Genomic DNA, 24,625 nt, shown 5'->3' with positions numbered 1-24,625 from the left:
AGACGGCAATCGCGGACATCAAATAAATTATTCACCCTCGGTCAAAGAGGGTCTCGATCGAAGAACTTCCCAGGTACAACTTACAAAGGAAGGTCACGGTTTCAGTACTGAAGTGTCACCCATCTGTAGCCAGTTAACTTTTTTAAAACTTCGGTAACACCAAAAGCATCCATTCTTAAGGCTTTTCTCTGTTCGTCGATTTCACAGCTCATATTTCTGGGAGCGGCTAGGTGTGCTCTCCTTTGTTTGCTTTTGAATCTCTACATGGAGGTCCAACCCAAACTTGGGAGTCAAAGCCGGGTGTGAAGGGAGCTGCAACCAGCATGACGGCTGTTTGCCAGTCCTCCTCTTCCACCAAAAGGTACACAGGACAGGACGCTGCAAGTACTTAGTTCCCAGAATTACTTGGCCCGCATGGGCTCAAATTCCCAAGTAGAAATAATTTTATTAAACGTGGCAAGTGTTGACCACTTGCTCACTCGAAAATCACCGTGACTGAGTCTGTGCCATGGGGTAATCAAATCAGCTCCCTTCCAGTGTCCCATGTGAACACAGGGTTGGACTCGACATTCAGATAACAAGGTACGGGACGGCCTGCCCCTGTTACTCTAACGATCTGTGTGCCAACCGCCACGCCCTTGCACCCTGAGCGGCGGAAGGCAGAGACCGTGTCTCCTCACCTTAATAATTTACTGACGTAACAATACATTATATGTTTATAAAAATAATTATAAAAAAATAATAATTTCTTGATGGAGCTAACGGGGCAGAATGAGAAATGGCTTCGAAAATGTGGACTCGTGTGTGTGTGTGGGTGGGTGTGTGTGTGTGTGTGCGCGCGTGTGATTGTTTTGAGAACCATGGAAACAAAGGTGGGAACAAAAAAAGTTCATCTTTGCACCGGAGTTTTCGAGACTGACCCGTGAGCCTGCAATAGCACAGACAGCGTTATGAATATTACATGAGACGGTGCACAAAGGGCCGAGGTCTGTTATGCAGGGCTGGCCCACAATGGGAGCTCCACAGCAGTGGGGTCATGGGTGTCTCCTTTCTTTTCCCATGCTACAAGTTTACTGTCGAACATTTCCAAATTCTGTGATTCTGACCAAAATGTTTTAAGATCCACAGACAGAAAGTTGGCCTGCTTCCTCTAAGTGACCATCCACACATTTCCAGCGCGCTGCTGCCGCGTCAGCACGGAAACCGGCACGCGAGAACGGTGCCCTGCGGGCACTGACAGGAAAGAAAATGTCAGAGTTTTGCAGATCCGCTTACAAGGACAGGGACTCGGTACAACAATCTTACAGCAGACTTCTGCCGAACCGTTCCACTGTTTATGTCTGTGGAAGGCAAATTTCGACGCTCGCTATCCGTTACCTTGGATCGGTATCTTGGATTAGGTTGAAAAACGATTAATGGTCTGACTATAAATTGGAGAATGTGTGGTTTCCGTATGCAGGTCTCTCACTATGCCTTTGAGCGTCGCTTACTGGGAATGTTCTAGTTGAACAGAATCAGGACCGAGATGAGTGCAAGTCAGGAAAAATGATGTGTGGATATTAATACTCTAGGTCTAAAGAAAATGTATAAATTGCTCTACAAACGGCCGGTCTAAGTCCTAGGAACAAAGGTCATTCGGTGTCAGTGAAGACACTTCTGACCCGTAAGCACCTTCTACCTCTTGTGATATTCCGAGTTAATTACTGGTGGACCTGGCAAGAGGGATGTGAAAAATATAGGAAAGGGGCGAGTTATCCAAATCATTAGGAGTACGATGGCCATCCGCTCCATGGTGAATGAGAGCAGGTGCAAAATGTTGTACTACTTCTTTATAAAAATATACCCAGCCGTTGAGGCAAAATGTTCATTGTAAAGTTAATGTACCTACAACGCCTCTATAAAACTACTCATAAGAATCACTGCCTTTCCAGGATCCTGCATTTTTCTAGAGTCAGTATCGCGTGGATGTCATCGCGCTCCCAAAGAAGGGTTGGATAAAGCAAAGTATGGGAGTAAATGAAAACACTCGGGGGTGTGTGGGATTAAGTGGAAAACTTCATAGTTTGTGGACTGTTACATATTAGTTAATTCTTATAAATCTCTCCTACACGCCATCTCTTCGATTAAAGACTAAACTGTGTTTCTTAGTGCTGTATGTAGGCAACATGCTAATCTCAACGTGCCTGGCAAATGAGAGACATAAAGTAAAATCCTACAACAAACAGTAGGTTAATAGTTCCCGGAAAAAGACACTTATCTTTGTTTTGTTTGTGTGGTATAAAATGCAAGGACCATACAACGAAATAACTCATGCCGTAACCATGGAACGAAGAACATAAAAACATGAAGTTCGTTAAGTCCTCTTCCTATGTTAGAAACCATATATATACGAGGCCTCAGGTATGGAAAGAACATTGCCCTCGGTATTTAATTCAACAGAACCATATCATGCATCAAAGGTAGCAGCCTTTGCAAAAAGCCAGGGCCTTGAGTGGGTTTTCCTGCTCCAGCCCAAAAGCAAACACAGCCTCGCTTAGAGAATCCCTCCTGCACGTCGTCTGCTCTCTCATCTCCCTGAGGCCCCCAACCCCCATAACCATCATAACTTCCGTCTTACAGATGATGAAACAGAAGCTTGGGGAGATTATAATTTATCCCAAATCATAAGACAAGGACGCGTGAGAGCCACGATGACAACCGATGGCTTTCTAAAGACCACACCATATCTCAGGGTAAACTAGGAAGACGGCCAAGCCAGCCGCCGTCCACTTGCATTCCTACGAGCAGCACCGGGAGCTTTTAACTCTTGAAATACCCAGGACTGGAGGGAACGCACTGCAGATAGGTTCTTATATACATAATATATGGAAATCATCTGTATGACTGATATACACACACACACATATATGCATATATTTTATGTCTATATTTCCCATACACACACACAAACACACACACACACATACACGTAAATGATCTATATGTCAATCAAAAGGACAGAAATCTTATCCAGGAATACGGATAAAAACAAGCAACACTGAAATATAGCTTGTGCTACTGAACTTCAAGGACGAAAATATAACTTTTCAGACATCCAGGTAGAAACAGCAGGTGGATTCCGATGGAGAAAATATGGTTTCCTCCAAATCGATTTCTCTCTACAAAATTTATATCTGGGGCCAATACAGCAATAGCTCTATAAGAATAACTAAAATTAAAAAAATATATATATATAGTTTATACACATAAAATCATATTATCTATAGTTTATATATATAATCATATCTGTTTACATATATAAAAAATCAGCTGTCATTCAAAAGTATATGTGACAGGAACATTCTCAAAGACCGAAAAAAACTCAGGGCCTCTAAGGCCCCCATGGGCCTTTCTTGCTCAACAATGCAGTGCCACATTCAGGCATTCTAAAGACAGGCAGGTGGCAAGAACACATGGGTTACTACAATACTCAGTACCCAAAGAAAATGATGCGTATACTCATGTGAGGAGAAGTCTGTGCAATTCAATTTGGACTTCATGTGTAACGGGGGGTAAAGTTTGTTGTGAGTGCTTTCAAAGAAAATGGTATCTATGGATGCTTTTTAAAACCAAAGTAAGATGTGATCAAATTTTTAAAAAAGATTTTAAGTCATCTCTACACCCAACATGGGGCTTGAACTCACAGCCTCAAGATCCAGAGTCACATGCTGCACTGACTAAGCCAGCCAGGTGCCCCAAGATATGATCAAATTTAGAAGCCAGGTATAAAGAAATTAGCATAAAAGACTCAATCATTTTATTGCCCACGTAAATATAAAACGAAAATTGAAAAAAGTAGGAATTGTGGTCAAGGAAAAGTATTTGATATAATAAAACTAAGAATTAGGAAATAATGTCAGAAAAATTGGTAGATAGGAGTGGTGTGGGGAACATCTAAGTAACTTACACTGAACTTAACTTGAGGGCATCAGTCAACAATCAGGCAAATATCAAATATTTAAAATAATGCTTTGATTTCATAATATTTTTCATGATCTCTTTCTCCCTGAAATTTGGGGGTTTCTGTTTCTTCTACTATACTTAAATAGTATTAAGCATGAAGCATCATTAAAAGACAACATGCACAGAAATGTCAGGTAGGGTGTCTGCTTAATGGTAACGTAACAAGGTCCCCAAGACCGCCCCCAGGTCTGGGACTCACAGGACTCAGCATAGAGTCATATTGTGGGCTCTGATTTGCTACAGCACAGTCAGGAACAGGGAAACATGCACGGAGGCAAGTCTGGAGCAAACCAGGGACGAGCTTCTGGGAGTCCTCTCACAGGGGCCATCACACAGGATGTGCTCGATGCCTCCTGCAGGACTTGTGACAACACATGAGAAATGCTGTCACCAGACAAGTTCAGGAGAGACTCTGGGTCCACAGTTTTTACTGAGGCTGGGCACAAAGGAACCTGCTGCATAGCACGTCTCCAAAATCCAGACTCCTAGGAGGAAACAGGTGCCCATCATAAACCACATCGCTGAGCTGATGGTTTAAGACCGGGGAGCACCTCTTGTCAGTTAGGGAATGATGCGAACCCTCCCCAGACCTAAGTTCCCATATGCTGGCCAAGGGCCAACGTTTTAATCAGGAATTTGTAAAGAGAGCAGTCTGAGGTTTCCTACGGTAACTTTTCTGCCCAGGTAAGCATGGCTCTTCTGGATGGCAGAATTTGGAGTCATGGTTTGGTTTTATTCTACTGTGTTTATATGAAGTTTTCAATGTGCATATATCATTCCTACAAAATAATAAGAACAGAGTGTTTAAAAAAACACCAAAACTGCCAGTTGCATCTTTCAAAGAAAGAATTTAAATACTAAGTATGCATGAAATAGGAAAAAAGCATTCTCCATTCAAATGTTTCTAATTTGTTCTTATAAATGCAATTATGATTTGCCTGGAAACTCAATTATACACACTAACTTATTAGATGGGATTACAATCAATTTGGATCTGGGGCAAATTATACACCTTAGCCATGAATAATATAAAATTGAAGAAAATCAGAAACATGCGTGTTAGGCAAGTCTCTTCCAATGAGGACGTGTCCCTTTTGACAGATGACAGATGACAGTCATCTTTACTTACACTGATCTCAACTTCCTCTTCGTTGACCTGCTTTTCTATTTGTTTGGAAGGCAAATGTGCCACCTCGTATGGAAATATCCATGGTCAGATCCTCCACTGGAAGCAACACTCTGAAATCTTGCTGGAAAATCTTTGGAAGATCCCTAGGCACATATGTGATTCCAGAAATTCAAAAACTCCTCGACAGCCAGGGACAGCGAGGGCCCTCCAGTTAAACCCTCATTTCCTTCTCTCCCCTTCTGCCTGTATTTTGTTACCTGGAATTGCCAGGCATGTCTATGAAACAATCACGCCGTGGAAGGATTTATAAACTAATTCACAAGCCAAACTGCCGTGCTAGGTGCTAGGCATGGAATGACGAGCAAGAGAACGTATGGAAAGCGTGCTCTGCTATGCTTACCGCTTATACGGTTAGCAGCAAGCAGGTAAGTCATCAAGGAGTTTAATTTGTAGTAAAATAAGGCAGACACAGCAAGTCATGAAAGTACAGGAGGTCAACAGGATTAGCCTAAGGGAATGAAAAGTCGCGGGGGTAAAATATGCAGTGTAGGGAAGACAGCCAGTGGCACTGTAATATTATTGTGTGCTGACAGACGGGGGCACAGCACAAAGTACACAGAACCTGAGTCACTACGGATACTCCCGAAACTAATGTCACACTGTGTCAACCATACTGCAATTAAAAAAAACGGTAAATAACCCTTTAAAAAGGATTAGACAAAGAGAAAGCTCTTAAAAAAGGTAAGTCGTGATCTCGGGGTCCTGGGATCGAGCCCCGCATCAGGCTCTCTGCTCCGCGGGGAGCCTGTTTCCCCCTCTCTCTCTGCCTGCCTCTCTGCCTACTTGTGATCTCTCTCTCTGTGCCAAATAAATAAATAAAAAATCTTAAAAAAAAAAAAAGGTAAGTCATCAATATTTAGAATGATGTGAATACAGAATATGATGTGCAGGACAGAGGAATATTCTAGAAGGAGGGAATAGCAAATACATCAGTCAAGCAAGAGCCGTAGGCTTTGGAGGCAAAACTAATTTTACGAGTCTCAGTATCTCCAAATACAAAAGGGGGATAAGTATGACTATTGTGTACTATTACCCTAAGCATTAAGTATGCAAAAAATTAGCAAGATTTCGCACATCAAAAAGTTAAAATCAGTGTTAGCCATTAACATGAGTATCAGAATTTTTAAACATAGTTCTACAAATCCTATAAAAAAAACAATGGGAAACAGTACAGGTTAATTAACGATTGCCTAAAATCCCCATATACATAATTACTCACAAAGAGGAATGAATTCTAGGGGCATGTAGCTGGCTCCGTTGGTAGAGCATGTGACCCCTGATCTCAGGGTCATGAGTTCAAGCTCCATGTTGGGCATGAAGCCTCCTTAAAATTAAAAAAAAGAAGAAAAAGAACAAATTCTGAACTTGTGAAATGTAGCTGTTTATTCTTTTATTATATTTTTAAGCGTCAAAAGCCTTCCATCTCAAGAGTTTTGCAAACACTGGCCAACTGTGCAAAACTATCACACCCATTCAAGGTACAAGTAGAATCATACTTTAGAAAAGATACACACTTGGGGCGCCTGGGTGGCTCAGTGGGTTAAGCCTCTGCCTTCAGCCCAGGTCATGATCTCAGGGTCCTGGGATCAAGCCCCGCATCAGGCTCTCTGCTCGGCAGGGAGCCTGCTTCTCCCTCTCTCTCTGCCTGCCTCTCTGCCTACTTGTGATCTCTGTCAAATAAATAAATAAAATCTTTAAAAAAAAAAAAAGAAAAGAAAAGATACACACTTGACCCTCTTACGCACTGAAAAGTTCTATGTCCCCAATTTCAATGCTGGTATGGCGGTTCCACACACCAGCTGCGTGTCCTACAATTCAACTCAGTTCTGAAACCACCTACCCACAAACAGCTTCAGATCCCACAAGGACGGGCTCAGTCCTACAAGACAACATCCTCTCCCTTCAGAGACCACTTGCACGTCCAAAAGGAAAAAGAGAAAAAAGAAATCTAAAGAAAGGAAACCAGAAATGATAGAGGTGATGGAGTTAGCAGAAATGGACATTTTAAAAGTCATTATAAATGTGCTCTGTCTGCCCAGAAATGTGGGAGAAAGACACAGAAAGACCTGCATGGAACTTCCAGAAGTAAACATGAAGAAATGAAAACTATGCCCGAGAGCATCTTAAGAATGTCAGGCACTCTCCATAGAAGGGAACTTGCAGATACAGTGGTGAAAATTAGCAAAATAAAGCAGGGTGGGTGGGGGGAGAGAAGAAAAAACATGATCAGAACACTCCGTGACCCAGGTCATAATACAAAGTCTATCATGTATAATTGGAGTCCCAGAAGGAGAGGATACAGAGAATGGGATAGAAACAAATACTGGCTCATATACAGGGCCTCCTGGCTGACTCAGTCAGTTAAGCAGCCAACTCTTGATTTCAGCTCAGGTCATGATCTCGGGGTCATGAGATTGACCCCGATGATGGGCTCTGTGCTGGGTATGGAGTCTGCTTGAGATGTACTCTCTCCCTCTCCCCAACTCTCACCCCCAACCCGCTCATGCACAGTCTTTCTGAAAGAAAGAAAGAAAGAAGGAATGAATATTGGCTGATATGTAAAAAGTTTTATTAAAACTATATGCCCAATTAGAATTAGAAGCATCTCCCGCAAGCCCAAGAATTAGAAAGACGACCCAGTCACGACTCCATCATTATATTGCTTAAAACCAGATACAGTAAGAAAATCTTCAAAGCAGACAGGGAAATACAACGACATTTTATACACAACAAGAAAATGAGAATGTCAAGAGATTTTTCTGAAAACATACAAGACAAGAAAATGAAGAGAGATTTTTAAACTACTAATTAAAAAAAAAAGTTAACCTAGAATTCTATACCTAGTCAAATACCTTTCGTGAAGGGATGGAGACAAACCCACAATTAAAGTTCTGCAATTTGAGTGATTAGGAACGTGGGGCCTTTTTCACTAAACACCATCCTCATCTGTTTATTTTCAGTGACTGCATCTTTTCTCTGTACGGAATATCACAGAAGAAAACACAAAAGACGTCACAGAATTCACAGGCAAGTGTAAGTGAGCGCTTGGCAGGGAACCCCAACACCACAGAGGGAGATCCATGTTCTTGCTGTGCAGGGCAGCCCCTGGGCCCACGGCCTCAGCGCTGTCCGTGGGAAATGTAGGCTCTGGGGGCCCACAGCACAGGCCCAGTGAGTCGGAATGTGCACGTCTAAATCACACCCAGGTGATCTGTGCGCACAGTGGGGTCTGGGCCATCCTGGATGCTGGACTAGGCTTATCACAGGGGAAGTGGGTGTCCCTGTGACTCATCCCTGCTTTCATACTCCAGAACTCTGGGCTTCTGACCCACGCTGACCCACTCTCCAACTTCACACGCCTCATAGGACTCGTTTCCCTGAGCAGATGAGTGGAGTCAAGTCTTCCCAAAGGAAAAATACTCAAAACCCATGTCCTCAGACAGTGAGCCCCTGGCCACGGGCCCTTCTCTCCCCTTCTCCCACACACGTGGTCTTGGTGAAGGAACCTAAACGTACACAAACAGTTGTGTGTATTGGGTCTGCATTTCTCCCCGTACTTTCTATCTGACAACCAAGAGTTGGAGACGTTGATGACTCCTCCTCCACGAAACCCTCTGATCTGCTTCCCGTCACCTCATCAGGACTAAACTCCTCGTCAGCCTCTACCTCACTGACCTATCACAGAATTCAAAAATGTTAACCTTGCCTTTCCCTTCAGAGTAAAAATGGCTAATATTCGCTCAATGTTTCCCATGTTCAGACACTGGTTAAGTGTTGTACAAACATCTTTCATGAGATTTTTATTTTACTTATTTTATTTATTTGCTTATTTTCATTTTACTTAAATTTGATGCTCTTATGATTTCCAGCCCATTCCCTTAACTCCTTCGACCGGCTCTGTCCCTCTTTTACATCCAGATAGGTCTTCAAATCATTTAGAATAATCTCCAATCTTCAGGGTTGGTTGTTTTTTTTTTTTTTTTATCAACTTGAAAACCTCATCAAGTGTCCTCTAGTTGAATCTCATATGATTCTATATTCCCCTGGCGTCATATAAAAATTTAATGAAAATGGAGTCTCCTTATTTCAAAAAATGAGGGGAAAAAGCCTACATTCCATGGAGAACATGTCCCGTCTAGCCAATAAATTACCGAACAACGTTAAGAAGTCACTCAGTAGGCTTGATTTTGTCCTTCTACAGGGCTATAAAATTTGATATAATGACGATAACTTCCTTTCTAAGATGCAGGTAAAAGAAATCTCACAATAACTGTAAAACTTCATAAGCATTCCTTGAAATGTTTCATTCCATGACTCCCACTCTCTGCTAAATTGAGAGGGAAACCAGGACAGAGTCTGCACTTTCCACCCCCACCAGCCAAAGATCACAATCCAGAAATACAAGGAACACTTTCATGTGTTACAAGAATGTAAAGGTAAAGGCTTATCATTTCTAAAAATAAAGGTTTCCTATGTATAATAATAAAAGCCACCATTTTTTGAAAATGAGCTCCATGCCTGTGCCCCGCGCCTGCACCGTCTTACGACCACTCCTGGCCACGCACGGGATTTCAGCACAGAATGTGGAGGTTTCAGAAGAAACTTTCCGCAAATTCCACCCTGACACCCCCAACACACCTGTGCTGAGTCTTGTGTCTACCATCCCCTCGGCAGACATGCACACCTGGGCATATGACACTGTTTTCTTGTTCAGCACTCAACTTCTTCCCATACATTTAACCCTTTGACTGCTGTCCCAGGCACCAGAAGGTGCAGCTTCCATTCCTGAAGGGAGGCATTTACTGCGTGCGCTGGGTTCTGGAGCACTGGAAGGATAAGAAGTTTTGAGTGTAAGAAAGTCCCCTTAGGAGCGTGATAAACCCCAACAGCTTTAGTTTCTGACGTGTGTTGTCAGGAGGACTGGAACATTCTATGGACCGGGGCATCCAAAGTCGTAAGGAGCCTTGTTGTTCCTTCAGTTACTTGAAGTGCCCTTAATTAACCAGGATTTTGCATAAGCAAACCTCCCTTGTTGTTCAAGGGTGTTCAAGCCCAGACGGCTGGCCAACAACATTATGTTAGACACAGGCTCAGATTCATTTCCTGCTGTGGGGAGTAGGACTTCCTCCTCCACTCTGTCCTGGGACACAGAGCAGACTTAGGAGGTGGCGCACCTGGATTGCAGATCTTTGGAAGAAGCCGTTAAACATGGGATCTTGGGCAGATAACACCATTTCCCCCTTGTATGTCAGTCCTATTGCCCCTTAAGTTTACCCAGTAAAACTCAGGCTTAACTTCTTAGAAGAATCGATGTGAAAATCCAATATAAGAAGCTTGGAAAACATTTTGAAAAGAAAAAAAAAAACAAACAAAAAAAAAAACACAAAAAAACCACACACAAAGAAATCGGGAATCCTATCTGTGGTCCAGTGCAAACCTTCCTCTTCCTGTCTGTACACCGACAACAACTGGATCTCTCAGAATCCAGGCTGGTCCGGGAACAGCTTTCCTCTAAGCCCTGGACACCGGTCTCGTCAGTGGATCCCTGACAGGGAGGGGGGTGGATCTCAGCTTCTCCGTGACTCTAGCGCACACTTCACATTGCCGACGTGCTCCCACTGTGGGGGGGTGGGGGCATCGTGAAATCAGAAACGTCATTCCTAAAGATGAGAGATGATGTGTCCTTCAGCAAGGCAGTGCCTCAAACTACCAGGTATCACATTCCCTTAAAACTCAGACAACAGCAATTTTAAGACAAAATTTGATTTTATACCATTAAGAAAGGAAAAGAGCAGTTTCCTTGATAACTTAGATGCCTGCAATTGTAAGAAGGGAACATTTAAACGTGAAGAAATGTGCATTTTTATGATCAGGAAGGGGGCACCTGGGTGGCTCAGTGGGTTAAAGCCTCTGCCTTCAGCTCAGGTCATGATCCCAGGGTCCTGGGATCGAGCCCCGCATCGGGCTCTCTGCTCAGTGGGGAGCCTGCGTCCTCCTCTCTCTCTGCCTGCCTCTCTGCCTACTTGTGATTTCTGTCTGTCAAATAAATAAATAAAATCCTTATGATCAGGAAGAAAAACGGTTGACGATGGTTTTTAAATCTTTTAAAAAATAGTGAGACAGAGATAACGTTTAATGACTAAACTGAAACAGTAAAGCATGACCCACCCTCCTCCAAAACCCGACATGGGGAAAATTCTCCCATGTGATCCGAAGAAGGCATCCTGCACGATTCCAGCTCTGACACAGTCAACTCTTTCATCGAAGGGATAACATCCTTAACCGTGGCAGCAGCTTGAACCGTAGAAAGGATCAGACGTGAAGTTAAGGAGACAGTGTGTGCGGCAGCCACAGACCCGCTCTAGGTGAGTGATCGTGACCACGCCTCCAAAGACCTCTCCTACGGAGGAAAAGTGATTTCGTGACTAAAATAGCAAGAACAATGGAGCTTTGTTTAGGAAAGGGTGCTGGGCGTACAGGTCAGGGAGCAACAACGTTCTGAAGGGTCCGGCAGGGTCATGGCAGGATTAGGACCGCTTCTTTGCGTGGGGCGGGAGGTCGAACACTCCACAGGCGCCGCGGGAAGCAGCCTCAGCCTCGTGCACCTCGGGACCCATCACAGGTCCTCAGCTCTGCTGCTGTACGGCCCCGAGGCGGCCTGCGACAGAAGCCCCGCGAGCCGGCGAGGCCGAGCTCCGAGACACCTTCACCCGTAAGAACGGGAGGCGAACCGTGCCTTCAAAGACAAATAAAGCTCAGAGTGTCTTGCAAATCAACACACTGGCTCCAAGTCAGCGGTTCAGCCGTTCCACCCGGAGAGGAATGAACTGTAGAGACCTTCTGGGTGTAAACGTTTACCAAGGGAAAGCGTGGCCGGTTTGTGAAAACAGGGATCTTGTAGGCACGCGGAGCAGTGAGCGACGGGGCAAGCGAGAGGCTTAGGGCTGCCTCAGGGAACCATCCGCCTCCCAACGCCAAAATGGGGATCGGTCCTACAGGACTCAGTCTCCGCCAACGTGGGACGCAGACCGGAACACAACACGGTAGGAAACAAGACACAGAGATGAAGGCGGCCGAGAGGAACTGACGGGGAACAGGAGCTCGAGTGGTGGGCCCAGCGCGCTGAGGCCTGTGAACCGGCCTCGACTTGTCCCGGCTCTCCGGGTCCAGCTCACCTCTCCGGCCGGAGCAGGAGTCACCATTGGTCCATGAGTCCCATTTCTATCAACTGCATTGGGTTCCGCAGCCCTCACGGCTGTTTCAGAAAAGAGCTATCACGGAAGGGCGCTGTCCCATTTGTCACTGCTAGCGAGAGAGGTTTCGGATGACCCTCAGTGGCACCGTCCTTCAGATGTCACACCATCCACCCAGCATTACGGATCTTAAGGGATCACGTGTTTATGAAGCCAACACCGTGGTCCATCTCGTTCCTCCAAATCCTACGACAGCTTATTTTAATTCACACGGATGGACGGTTTGCATAGAGCACAGAATGCAAGACAGGACCGGGAGGGCAAGTTACAGAACACATAACACCTGCACCCGATACACCGGTTTTGCTCTATTTCTGATGACTCTGGCTCTGGTCAATGCGTCAAGGGGCACGAACCACCGCTTTTTATTTGCTCTTTGTAGCAGACACAGCTCAGAGCGAGCGCCACTGAGTCACAACCGCCCCTGATGTCTTCACCTCCCTTGGCGTGTGTGTCTGTGTGTGTGTGTGTGTGTGTGTGTTGGAGGCTGTAGTGACTTGCTTCTAACCAGCAGAATATGGCAAAGGGGAAGAGGGGTCTCTCCGGAGACTGTTGTATTATGGAAAGCTTGGTCTCAGCAGACTGCGGGTCGAGAGGTCTCGCTGGCCTTGAAAAAGTAACTAGCCATGGTGACACTGGCCTGGCAGGGAGGGTATGTGGTGAGGAACGCAGGCAACCTTCAGATGCGAGAGTGGCCTCCAGCCAACAGCCACCGAGGGCATGGCACTTCACTCGCACAACCGTAAGGGATGCGTTCTGCCGATGACCGCCATGAGCCTGGAGGCCGACCCTGAGCAGAAGCAGCTGAGCCCGCAGACGAGAAAGCAAGCCCGGCAGACACCCTGATGACAGCATCGTGGGACCTTGACACAAAGAACACCTTTAAGTCGTGTCCAAACTCCCAATGCACAGAAACTGTGAGGTAGGACACATCTTATCCACGGAATGGGAGAAGATATTCGCAAATGACAGTACAAAGGGCTGACATCAGGATCTATAAAGAACTCCTCAAACTCAACATTCAAAAAACAGATAATCACATCAAAAACTGGACAGAAGAAACGAACAGACACTTCTCCAAGGAAGACATACAAATGGCTATCAGACACCTGAAAAAATGTTCATCATCACTAGCCATCATCGGGGAGATTCAAATCACAACCACAGTGAGTTCCCACCTTACACCAGTAAGAATGGCCAGCATTAACAAGACAGGAAACAACGTGTGTTGGAGAGGATGTGGAGAAAGGGGAACCCTCTTACACTGTTGGTGGGAATGCAAGCTGGTACAGCCACTGTGGAAAACAGCGTGAAAGTTCCTCAAAAAATTAAAAACAGAGCTTCCCTATAACCCCACAATTGCACTACTGGGTATTTACCCCAAAGATACAGACGTAGCGAAAAGAAGGGCCATCTGTACCCCAATGTTCATAGCAGCAATGGCCACGGTCGCCAAACGGTGGAAAGAACCAAGATGCCCTTCAACGGACGAATGGATAAGGAAGATGTGGTCCATGTACACTATGGAGTATTATGCAAAGTCAACTATCATATGGTCTCGCTTAATTGTGGAGCATAAGGAATAACACGGAGGACATGGGGAGGAAAGGAAAAGTGAATTGGAGGAAATTGGAGGAGGAGACGAAGCCTGAGAGACTGTGGACTCTGAGGAACAAACTGAGGGTTTTGGAAGGGATGGGGATGGGGGGATGGGAGGGCCTGGTGGTGGGTATTAAGGGGGGCACGGATTGCATGGAGCACTGGGTGTGGTGCATAGACAGTGAATGTTGGAACACTGCAACAGTAACTGATGATGTATTTTATGGTGACTAACACGATAAGAAACAAAGAAAGAAAGGGAGGGAGGGAGGGAGGGAGGGAGGGAGGAAGGAAGAAGGAAGGAAGGAACATGTGTTGTTTTAAGCCCCAAAGCTTGGGGTCATTTGTTAGGCAGCAAGAGATAACTAATATAAAGACACATGAAATTGAAGGCCGGGTCAGCGTATGTTTTCTGGAAGAGTCTGGACGGAATCCCTAAAGAAGCCAAACTGTTCTGGGGAGAATGGACGGATGATACATCAGCTCCCTTGAGGGAAGACAGAAACCATGACCGAGGCCCGTGTCCCAGCCCCACCACCCAGAAGGGCTGGATACAAAGGCACGGGAAGGTTCTTCCTCTATGGGAGTTCGCACCCAACCATGAGCCTAGCGGTGAGTGTCCTTGCAGAGCAATTGGGGTAAATAACTAGGACTTTGGCCAGTCCTCGGTATCACTCGAGGCAGCCCGTGTTCGCCACTACGAAATGCTCCAACGACTGCCGCGGCGGGAGCCCTCAGGTCCGACGCGTTCCCAGCAGCACGGACTCGCCGCGGAAGCGCTGCAAACCACCGCCCGCCGCCGCCCGCCACCGCATGCTGAGCAGAATGGGCAGAGCCCAGTACACGTGAGACTAGGCCAATCCCGCACTGAACCTGCGCATGCCGAGAAGCCCCCCCGCCCCCCACCCCCCGCACTCTGCTCCTCTGCAACCGCGCGGAACACTTGCTTTGAGAACCGAGGAACGCCATGACCCCCGCCCGCTGTCCGAGGGAGGTCGAGTCACAGCAGGCTGGGAGCAGGGAAGGGGTGCGGCCGGCGCTGCCGGTTGAGGCTGGGTCCGTCTGGCTAGGGTGGGGCCGGTGGACCAGAAGGGCTCTCCGCGCCCGGGCCTCCGCGCGTCCCCACAGCACTGTCGCCCACGCGCCATGCGCTTTGCTCTTCTCCCCGCGTGTAGGGACAGTGAGCGGTGTCCGGCCCGCGGGTACCTGCGTCCTACACACGGATGCCGCTCCGGTCACCCCGATCCGCATTCGGATGCTCGGACTGGACCCTGCGCGCCCTCCGGATTGAAACACAGGCCGCGGGGCCCCAGGAGCTCTTCGTGCAGGGGAGGGGCGGACTCCCGCGGGCTGTGTGCGGGGGCTGGGCCGGGCTCCCGCCAGCCTCCCGGTCCCTTCAGAGGCGTCCCCGCCCAGCACTCCGGCCGTGCCACAGGCCTTCCCGTCCGCTCTCCCCAGCCTGGACACAGCTGCCCTGCTGGCTGGAGGGGCTCTCCCACCGCTGCTGCCCCCCGGCCCAGAGGAGACGGCCCCGCTCTCCCTCCTCTGCGCGGCCGGCGGGTGGCGGCGGGCCAGCCCACATCCGCGCGGCTGCGTCCGAGCCGGACCCCCGACTTGCCCTGGAGGAGACGGTCCGCAGCGGCTCCCGCCCTCCCTGGGCGTGCAGGCGGCCGGTGTGCGGGGCAGTCACACCCTCTACTCTGGGCCTGCAAACGGCCCCCGATAGAGCCTCCCGCCCAGCCTATGGGGCCACGGGGGGACGGTGAGCGGCAAAGGCCGAGAACCCGAGCAGCACGAGCGCGTCAACAGCACGCTGACAGGGACTCGGACGACAGCCGGACGGAGAGAAGGGGGACAGCAGCAGTTTCCACCTCGAAGACGGTCCCCGTGTCTATGCTTATGTCCTAAAGTTGCTTCCAGTGACAGAAGCGCTGGGGGGCTCGGCTTTAAGGCCGCTCAACAGTGTTTCTCCTCTTTCCATGAGTGACGTGTCAAGACCCGCACGGCCACCCTCCCTGCACTCAACGGAGGTCCGGCCCGCGGGCGAAGGCGGCGGCCTTCGGTGCCAATGGCCCGGGCGGTGGGCTGTCGGGTGGCTGGGGGACCTCGGGCCGCGCGGGGGATCCCCTTACCTCACAGAAGCTCTGGCACTGCTGCTTCCGCGGGTCCCACGACTCCCTGCACGGCTCCAGGCACTGGGGGGAAAGCAGGACAGAAAGCGCGGGTGAGACACAGCCCAGGGACAAGCACCTGCTCCCCTGCCCCTGCCCCACCTGCTTCTGCTGCGGCTTTGGGCACGGTCGGTCGCTGCTCGGGCCATCCCCAGCACGGGGCGGGACGGGCGCCTGAGCGAGGGCGTCACGACACAACACAACATACGTCCGTGTCCACGCGACTGCAAGAGCCTGGAGGGGACGCGGGACACGGCGTTCACCCTCCGACACGCACCATCGGGCAGAACCGCCCTGTGAGAGTATCTGCCTTCGGCAAGGAATGTTTTCTAGGGGCGCCCGGCTGCTGGGCGGGTGGGGCACAGCCCTGGGCCTCGGGGCTGGGAGTGCCAGCGCCACGTGGGTGCCGAGAGGACTTCAAAATAAACTCTTAAAAAAATGTTTCCTAAATGTCGTCGTCACAGACAAATTTTGTTTTTTAAGAAATGTTAACATAGACGTGCTTTACAGTTGGCAACGTAGGAGTGTTGTCTACAAAGTCCGCAGGGAATTGGGTGAAGTTGCTTCCTATTAAGGGTCTATATATAACACGGCAGTTAACTTACCTTTAGCTCAGCGGGTCTCACCGCATTAATACACATCCAGTTTAATTCCTCTATTATAATACATTGAATGCATCGTAACGTAAAAATTTACCAAATAAATATTAGAATATATTAAATCTACCGAAATATACAGAATAAACTCTCTGGCATGAATTTCAGAACAGAGAATAAAGTCTGAATATGTGTTTAAAGTGTTATTACCGGATACAGTAACAAATCAAAGTCGCTAACTAGGCTCCATGATTCATTAGCGATCATAATAATAAATAATAATAATAATGGATAGTATATATAATAGTATGTTATCTATATTAAATGTATATGCATTATATATATAATAAAGAATATTGTTGAAAAAAGTATATATACACGTATATATACTTTTCTGCTATATATAGTAGGATCTATAGTACTAGTATGTGTACCTGTTTATATAATTTATTACTATGTATAGTACTTGAATAATGTATAAAATATAATGATTACATACCATATCTATACTATATACATACTGTATACGTTACATATACATTCCACGCCATGGAGCTCTGTATATACACATATATATGTACACCACAGCATTACATATTCTGCATATACTATATATACTACATAAAATACAGTAAGCTTATATAATATATAGTACCATATATACTATATACAATATATAGTAATAAATAAGAGATCACAGTCAGTCCTCATGGTTGAAATTAAAATGTTACATTAATATGAATAGAGAGTTGATTCTCAATTTTATGTTTTAATGAGTAAAAATGAATATTCCCATATAGTTAAATGTCAGTTCTCTAAACACTGGCTTACTGCTGGCTCCCATCAGGTCATTATTATTTGATCTACATGATTTTTATTTCATTCTTAATAAATTTTCCAATTAGGATCAACGTTCTCTGTTAAATTCCAGATAAGTATACCCTAGAATTCGGGATCTATAAATATGGTTTTTTTTTTTTCATTATTTTTTTACTCTACTTGGTAGCCAACTCCCCCTGTGTTTTAAAATATAGTTTAAAGTCTAAGGGGCTCTACTGTCCACGCCTCAGCTGCCTGTCACAGCAACGCTGCTCACGATGCGATCGATGACCGAGAGTAAGAACCTCACCCAGCAGGTGATCAGAAATGCAAGCTCACGGCCTGCTCCCAGACCTAGAGTCAGAATCTCTGGGATCGGGACCCAGGAGTCTCTGTTAGCAAGTTCTCCAAGAAACTCTGATGCTTACTCAACTTTGAAAAGAACCGTGTGATTGCAGTAAACATTTCCCAATATGTACGTGTATCAACATACAACTTAAGTGAAACAAGGTTGCGAATTGTATCTCAGTAAAGCTGGGGAAGCAGGAAGAAGTGCTACAGGATTTGATGGGGGTGCGGTGGGGGGGGAGTCCATAGGGCCACCTGGGTGGCTCAGCTCATTGAGTGACTGTTGATTTCAGGTCAGATCATGATCCCAGGTTGTGAGGTCAAGTCAGGCTCCACACTGAATATGGAGCCTGCTTAAGACCCTCTCTCCCTCTCCAAAACAAACAAAAAGAGTCAATATTGTTCCTTTGTTTTATTTCTCACTAAGTAAGATCCGATCTATTTCTTGTAAGAATATTTTACATTTTATATTCTTTAATGTTGCATATGAACAATTCATTTTTCAGTTATTTTAATTTTTTTAAAAATTGAGCTTTTCCATGATACTTTTCCAAGAGCTACACAAGCTTGTCCCAAGCTTCCTGGTGTCCACTTCTCCCAAGCATGTTAAAACAAATGCATAGTTTTTTGCAATATAACAATTGTAAAAGAACACCATTTTTTTAACAGCAATGAAGTCACTTTGAAAACTTAGCTCCCAGTGTCCCTGGATGGCTCAGTCAGTTAAGCATCTGCCTTTGGCTCAGGTCATGGTTTCGGGGTCCTGGTATGGAGCTCTGCAGGGGCTCCTTGCTCAGCGGGGAGACTGCTTCTCCCTCTCCCTATGCCCCTCCCACCTGTTCGTATATGCACATAGGCACGCGTGTGTGAGCACTCTGTATCTCAAATAAATAAAATCTTAAAAAAAAAAAAACTTGTCTCCCTTACATATTTTATGAGTTCCTTCAAGAGTTAGTTTTGTTTCCTGAAGGTTGAAAGGTATGTCTGATTCCTTATCCTCAGACTTCTGTGTTTGTTTTAAGACATTGGCTCTGAGCCAAAAAAGTCTAATGGTCACTTAATAAGTCTATCTAGACCAAATTCCTTCTCGAGACCATTTGAAGTGAATTACTGGCACTCCTCAGAATACTTGGAGATTTTGTTCGTTTGGAGACGCGTCCTATGATGCGGGAAGACCCCCTCCATAACACCTGGGGATTTTTCATGGACACAAGCTCAGCTACTGACACATTAAGTCCTTATCATTTTATTCAGGAAACATCCAACAAGCATTCATTCCATATGAAACCACTCAGTGCGATGTGGCTGACGGTGTCTCAGCATAGTTCACGTTGCTTTGGATCGTCGCTGAGAATGTAGATCGTGACACAGGCAAGCTGCACACGTGCGCAGCGGCCTTGTCACAACCCTAGACATCGGGGCATTAAAGAGCGTCGGTCCTGGGAGAGCTCCACAATTCCATGTGAGCCTACTCCTGCCAGGTTGGGGAACAAATACTTTATATAAAACAAACACCAGTTACAAAAAGAGGCATACTTGTGAGACGCTAATGGAAGCAATGCATGACACACTTGTCTTCTTGCTAACCTAGCACCGGTCTCTGCCAAGTGCGGCATCCGGAGATGCCGTTTACTCAAAGTTCTACTTCACTGGCACGCCTGCCGCCTTTCCAATAACCAGTCATCATCTGTGTCTAAAGACACAGCACAAAACGTTATTAATGACAGCCAACGTTTTCTTTTAATAATCCCTCTGTAAAAACTATCTGACAAGAAAAACCTGGATATGGACATACGAGTAAATCTTTGCAGGATCCGTTTGCCAAAGCTGTATTTCTTCATAGTGCTCTGAGCCAGGTGAAATGATTGCAGGAAAAGACAGGCGGGGGTGGGGGGTGGGGGGGCAGGTAAAAAAGCCCAACCATTTCTCTCATCCTTCAAGCAAAAAGAAAGAGCATCTTGTTTTTCCAGATTAAAAAAAGGGGGAGGGGCGGATTTCGTCAAAAGAGGGCAGACTCAAATCTCATTTCCATAAGAAAAATACTACATGGAGACAACTGTTTTGGAATTTACTACATATCACAACTGCAAGTGCCCTGATCAAATTAAAAAAAAAAAAAGAGAGAGAGAGAGAGAAAGAGAGAGGGAGAGAGAAACCCACCAAAAAGTAACTGAATTTACTATTTTGGAATGAGGCACGTGTGGGTGAGCAGGCCAACGACAGGCTGGATTCTCAGGAACACCCCATGGGCTGTGGCCACGCAGCCGGTGCAGGATAGAGGCACACCACGCCTGGGTGTGAACCCCATCTCTGCCACAACTGTGAGAAAATCACGTAATTACTCAGCCTCCATTTGCTAACTCAAATATGAGAAAACAATCGTTCATATTAACCCGTGAAAAGTTTTCTTTTTCAGAGAGTACCAGAACTTGTATGGATTTATAGAGCACTCTGAAAATTATTTATTCAGTGGAGCCCCATAATACCAGATCGACAGAGGTATGTAAAGTTGGCTACCATCATTCTCACATTTTAGAGGGAGGAAACGGCAGCATACAGAGGTTGACTGAACAAAGCAAGGGACTATGGTCGAGACTTCAGGAACTAGAAGTTGGACCCACGCTCCAGCACAGTCAAAAGAATGTTCTTCCCAATACAGAACGTTGCTCTGTTTATGCCACGTGCTGCAAAGGCTTAATGCGGTGGTGATACATGTGAAAGGCATTTGGAAACTGAAAAGTACTTTGCTAATCTGTGAGATTCCTGATTCGCTATGATCTCGGAAAGGATTCAGCTCCAAAATGCCCTAGGTAGGTGTTACCGATTCCAAGGTACTTATGAAATCATAATCAACAGGACTGACTATTTCATATCACAAAGGGATGCAACCCTTCAGAGCCGAACTACTGACAAAGAGTGAAATTGTGGATATCGCTTTGGTGAACCACCGTCTGGACAAATGAGCACAGGCGTCCATATCTTACACCGAACCACACGCTTCCATAAAAGGAAAACATGCTGCCTTATATTGCATTACCAGCAAAGGAAATTCCATTACCTAAAGACCAATTACAATAAATTCTGAAGCATAAAAGTTTCCTAAAAAATTCAAATTTTCACACACGTCCAATAATCAGGAAACAGAACCCATACTTATGTTACATTAAATAAAGAGAAGCCATTAAAGCAAAGCACCCAGCATTCTGCACATTCCAACCTGTTCAAATTAACAACTGACAAATCAACAAATAAAGATTAGTAGTTCTTACGTGCGACGTATTTATCTAGTCTCCAAGGTGGCGGGAACAGCAGTCATTCTGCCTTAAGGCAAGCTATAACGTGCACGGGAGAAAGCACGGGCGTAAGTGCAAGGTGGTGAAGCGTCACATACCCGAGAGAAGAAGAAGATACCACGCGAGCCTGCGGGAGTGATGCACGTCTCCAAACGGGACACCGGGAAAGGCCTGCACAGAACTGAGAACTCGTGAGTTAACTTAGGAGAAGGGGGACTGGACCAGATTGAGCCGATCCGGGGCCTGGATGAGGTATGTGGGGGGATATGGTGCAGGACAGCTGAGAGAGCAAACGCAGGGGGCCGCAGGCTACAAACACAGCCCTCGGGATTCAGGGACGAGCCACTGATGGTCCTAGAACAGCTTGAGTGTTGCTGCAATATAAGGATTTGTAAAAACTACATATATTTGGTGCTTTAGATAACCAAAATATATTTCTCAAATACATTTAATAATCTTCACATCCACTGCTCCTGACAATGTTTCAGAGCCGTGAAGGTGACATGGGTGTCTTGCTACCAAGAAACGTGACTTTGGGGCTCGCCCCTACCCTCACCAAAGGGCACGGGCTGGCGGACAGGAGGACTAATCATATGAACTTGCAATCCCACCCCCTGACTTCTGGGGAGGGGAGATGGGCTGGAGACTGAATCAGCTAATACTCAGTCAATCCTAGCGAGGTTGTACAGTTTTCATAAAAACGCAGCAGCACCAGAGCACCGGGCTGGCTCAGTTGGAAGTACCCGCGATTCCCGATCTTGGGATCTTCAAGTTCAAGCCCCATGTGGGGTGTAGAGATGACTTTATTAATATATGTACATTACTATATATATATATACTATACATACACACTTGTACAGATTATATTGTAATATATAAGTACACTATGTATACACACAGTACTTTATATTCAGACTTTATATACATTATATACAGTGTATATATAGTGTTCTGGTATATTAATAAAGCAATCTATGTTGTTATATACACTATACATATGTGAAGTATATAACTTAACACAGATTGCTTTATACATCTATGAAAGTATCCTGTAAAGAAAAACCTACAAGGGGACTGGTCTTCTTATCCTTTCCAGACATTTTTCACGCTTGGGCAACCAAAACACTTCCATGTGCCACAGAGCTGGGCCCCAAGCTCCAAGAGGACAGAAGCTCCTTTGTTGGAGATCCTGCCTTCCGTATCTCTTCACCTGCCTGCTGATTCGTGTTCTGTGTTGTATCTTTTAATACACTGATTAATGCTGAGTGTTTCCCTGAGTTCTGCGAGCTGCTCTAGAAAATTAAACGAATCCTAGGAGGGAGTCATGGGGACTTCCAGTCTGGTCTGTATGTGACATTGGCCCATGAAGTTGGGGTCCAGGGAACAGTCTTACAGGTCCTGTGGGATCTGATGCTATCTCCCCGTAGAAGGTGTCAGAATTGAACTGAATTCTCAAACACGCTGCTGGTGTCTGGGAATTGCTTGGTGGACTGGGGTTGGGTTGGGAACCCTCCCACATTGGAATTGGGTCCAGGAGCCCTAAAGGAGTTGGAAGTAGGAATCGGATGACAGAGGTGACGTACTGCAGCAAAAAATACCAGAAGTTTTAACAATGTCTTCCAAAGCTTCTGGCCACCATTTATAGTGTCAATATCCCATCTGGATGGCAGTGGACGCTGGATAAAAGGAAAGGGCACATGAGCCTAGGAAAGGCAACGTGGGGCTACAAGCTCACGGACACAGCTCCTGGTTTGCTATAAAGGACGGGAAGGAGGGGAAAATAAGAAAAAGAAAGCACACCAAAATTTCTAACCTCGATCTGACAGGAACTCATGGGGTCCCTAAGACGGAGGGTTGGGGAGAAACAAACATCGGGAAGACTGTGCAATGGAGACTCTAACATGACGAGTTCGAGGCGTCCGGTGGTCGTACATGAAGGCAGGCCCAAGAAGCTACTGGAAAGGCGGACATGGAGTATGTTGCAGAAACAAGGAGCCTTTATAACCTCTGCTCTTCCTCTCCAAGTCATTCATTCATTCGTTCCTTTTATACATATTTGCAGAATTCCATTACCACAGCGTCATGCTAGGTGACAGGTCTGCTAAATCCTTGAACTACACAAAAAGAATGCTTCCAAATTCTATACCATCTAGAAAAGTTAAAAAAAAAGTCATGTTTGTTGATAAGCAAAAGTCCAGGCTACACATGAAAAAGGACAGAAAATAGAAGGATTTGGAGAGTTGGGATATTCAAGAGCTAGAATGGCAACAGTGAGCAGATCTCATTGCTCCGCAAAAACAGTTTTGCTCCCCCTTTTTGTGTTTGTGCACAGGACGCTGGAACTCGGGGAGACACAAACGCTGGAACATGCTGTTGAAGAGAAGAAAGGGGTCGGGGGGAGGGTCTGACGGAAGATGGAGGAGAAGCAGGAAATCATCAACAGATCGAGGTCCCAGAGAATGTTGCACGGGCTACAGCATGGAAACGCAGAATTTTAGAGAGGCAAGGAATCTCTGATGCATCTATCCCAAGCCTACACCCTCTAGACTCAGGAGCTAAAACGTTTTCGTAGAGGCAACGGCTGGTTAGCAGGATTTCCACCCGTGGCTCCATCTATAATTGGACACAGGCCAATGAATTTCATTGTTCAACTTAGAGGAGGTAAGAATTTGGATGTGGAGATATAAAACAATGGTCAGGAGAAGCACCACTGTTCCAGTGAGAGTCTCCCCGTACAGTGAGAAGACGATCAGACGCGTGTGCCCTTCTAGGTGTAGTTCTGGTGGCTGAGTGTGAGAGGTGTTGAGTCGATGGGTACGACAGATGAGGGCACAGAAGGGGATGATTCCTGGACTCCCTAAGGACAAGAGACCGACCACGGATCCTTGGAGGTAGATCAACCCGGAGGACAATTCCTCATCTGCCACCTGCCGAGTGGTTTTTCCCCCTTCTAGCTGTATCTTAACCTCTCTGAACCATAGGTTTCTACCACATAAAAGAAAAGAGTAATATTTGCCAGAGGATCATTTTGAAATAAATTTTATAAAGACAACCTTTTAAAACACCTACACAAAAGTAGGTGCTCAGTGAATGTGGTTCCCTTCCCTTTCTAAAGGACCAATAAAAAGAATTTACTTTTGTTCTTTCCTATTTCCCTGATACCTACCTTTTTTCTTTGAACCAAAGAAGACAATAGAATTTCTTTTCATTCCAGTCTCTCAAGCATGTTCCAATAATTGTTTTAAAACTGCCTTTTTTTTCCCCCAACAGCTGTGTTTGGTTGGGGTGGCATTATTCTTGTGTGTGCCCAGAAGGTGGGATCAGAAGGAAAAAATCGAAGACTAGGGCACTGTAC

At 46.0% G+C, this 24,625-nt stretch overlaps 1 protein-coding gene across 1 annotated transcript in view; it reads right to left on the bottom strand.

Annotated features, from left to right (window-relative positions):
• Window positions 1–24,625, bottom strand: part of ANOS1 (anosmin 1) — a 170,146-nt gene that overhangs the window by 55,563 nt on the left and 89,958 nt on the right. The window contains exon 3 of the mRNA XM_032880226.1: window positions 16,176–16,238. Coding sequence (XP_032736117.1) covers window positions 16,176–16,238 — 63 coding nt within the window. The remainder of the gene's footprint in view (window positions 1–16,175; window positions 16,239–24,625) is intronic.

Source organism: Lontra canadensis, unplaced genomic scaffold, assembly GCF_010015895.1.
Source record: "Lontra canadensis isolate GAN:19392208 unplaced genomic scaffold, GSC_riverotter_1.0 scaffold68, whole genome shotgun sequence".
NCBI lineage: Eukaryota > Metazoa > Chordata > Mammalia > Carnivora > Mustelidae > Lontra > Lontra canadensis.
This window is presented reverse-complemented; position numbering and strand designations above follow the sequence as displayed.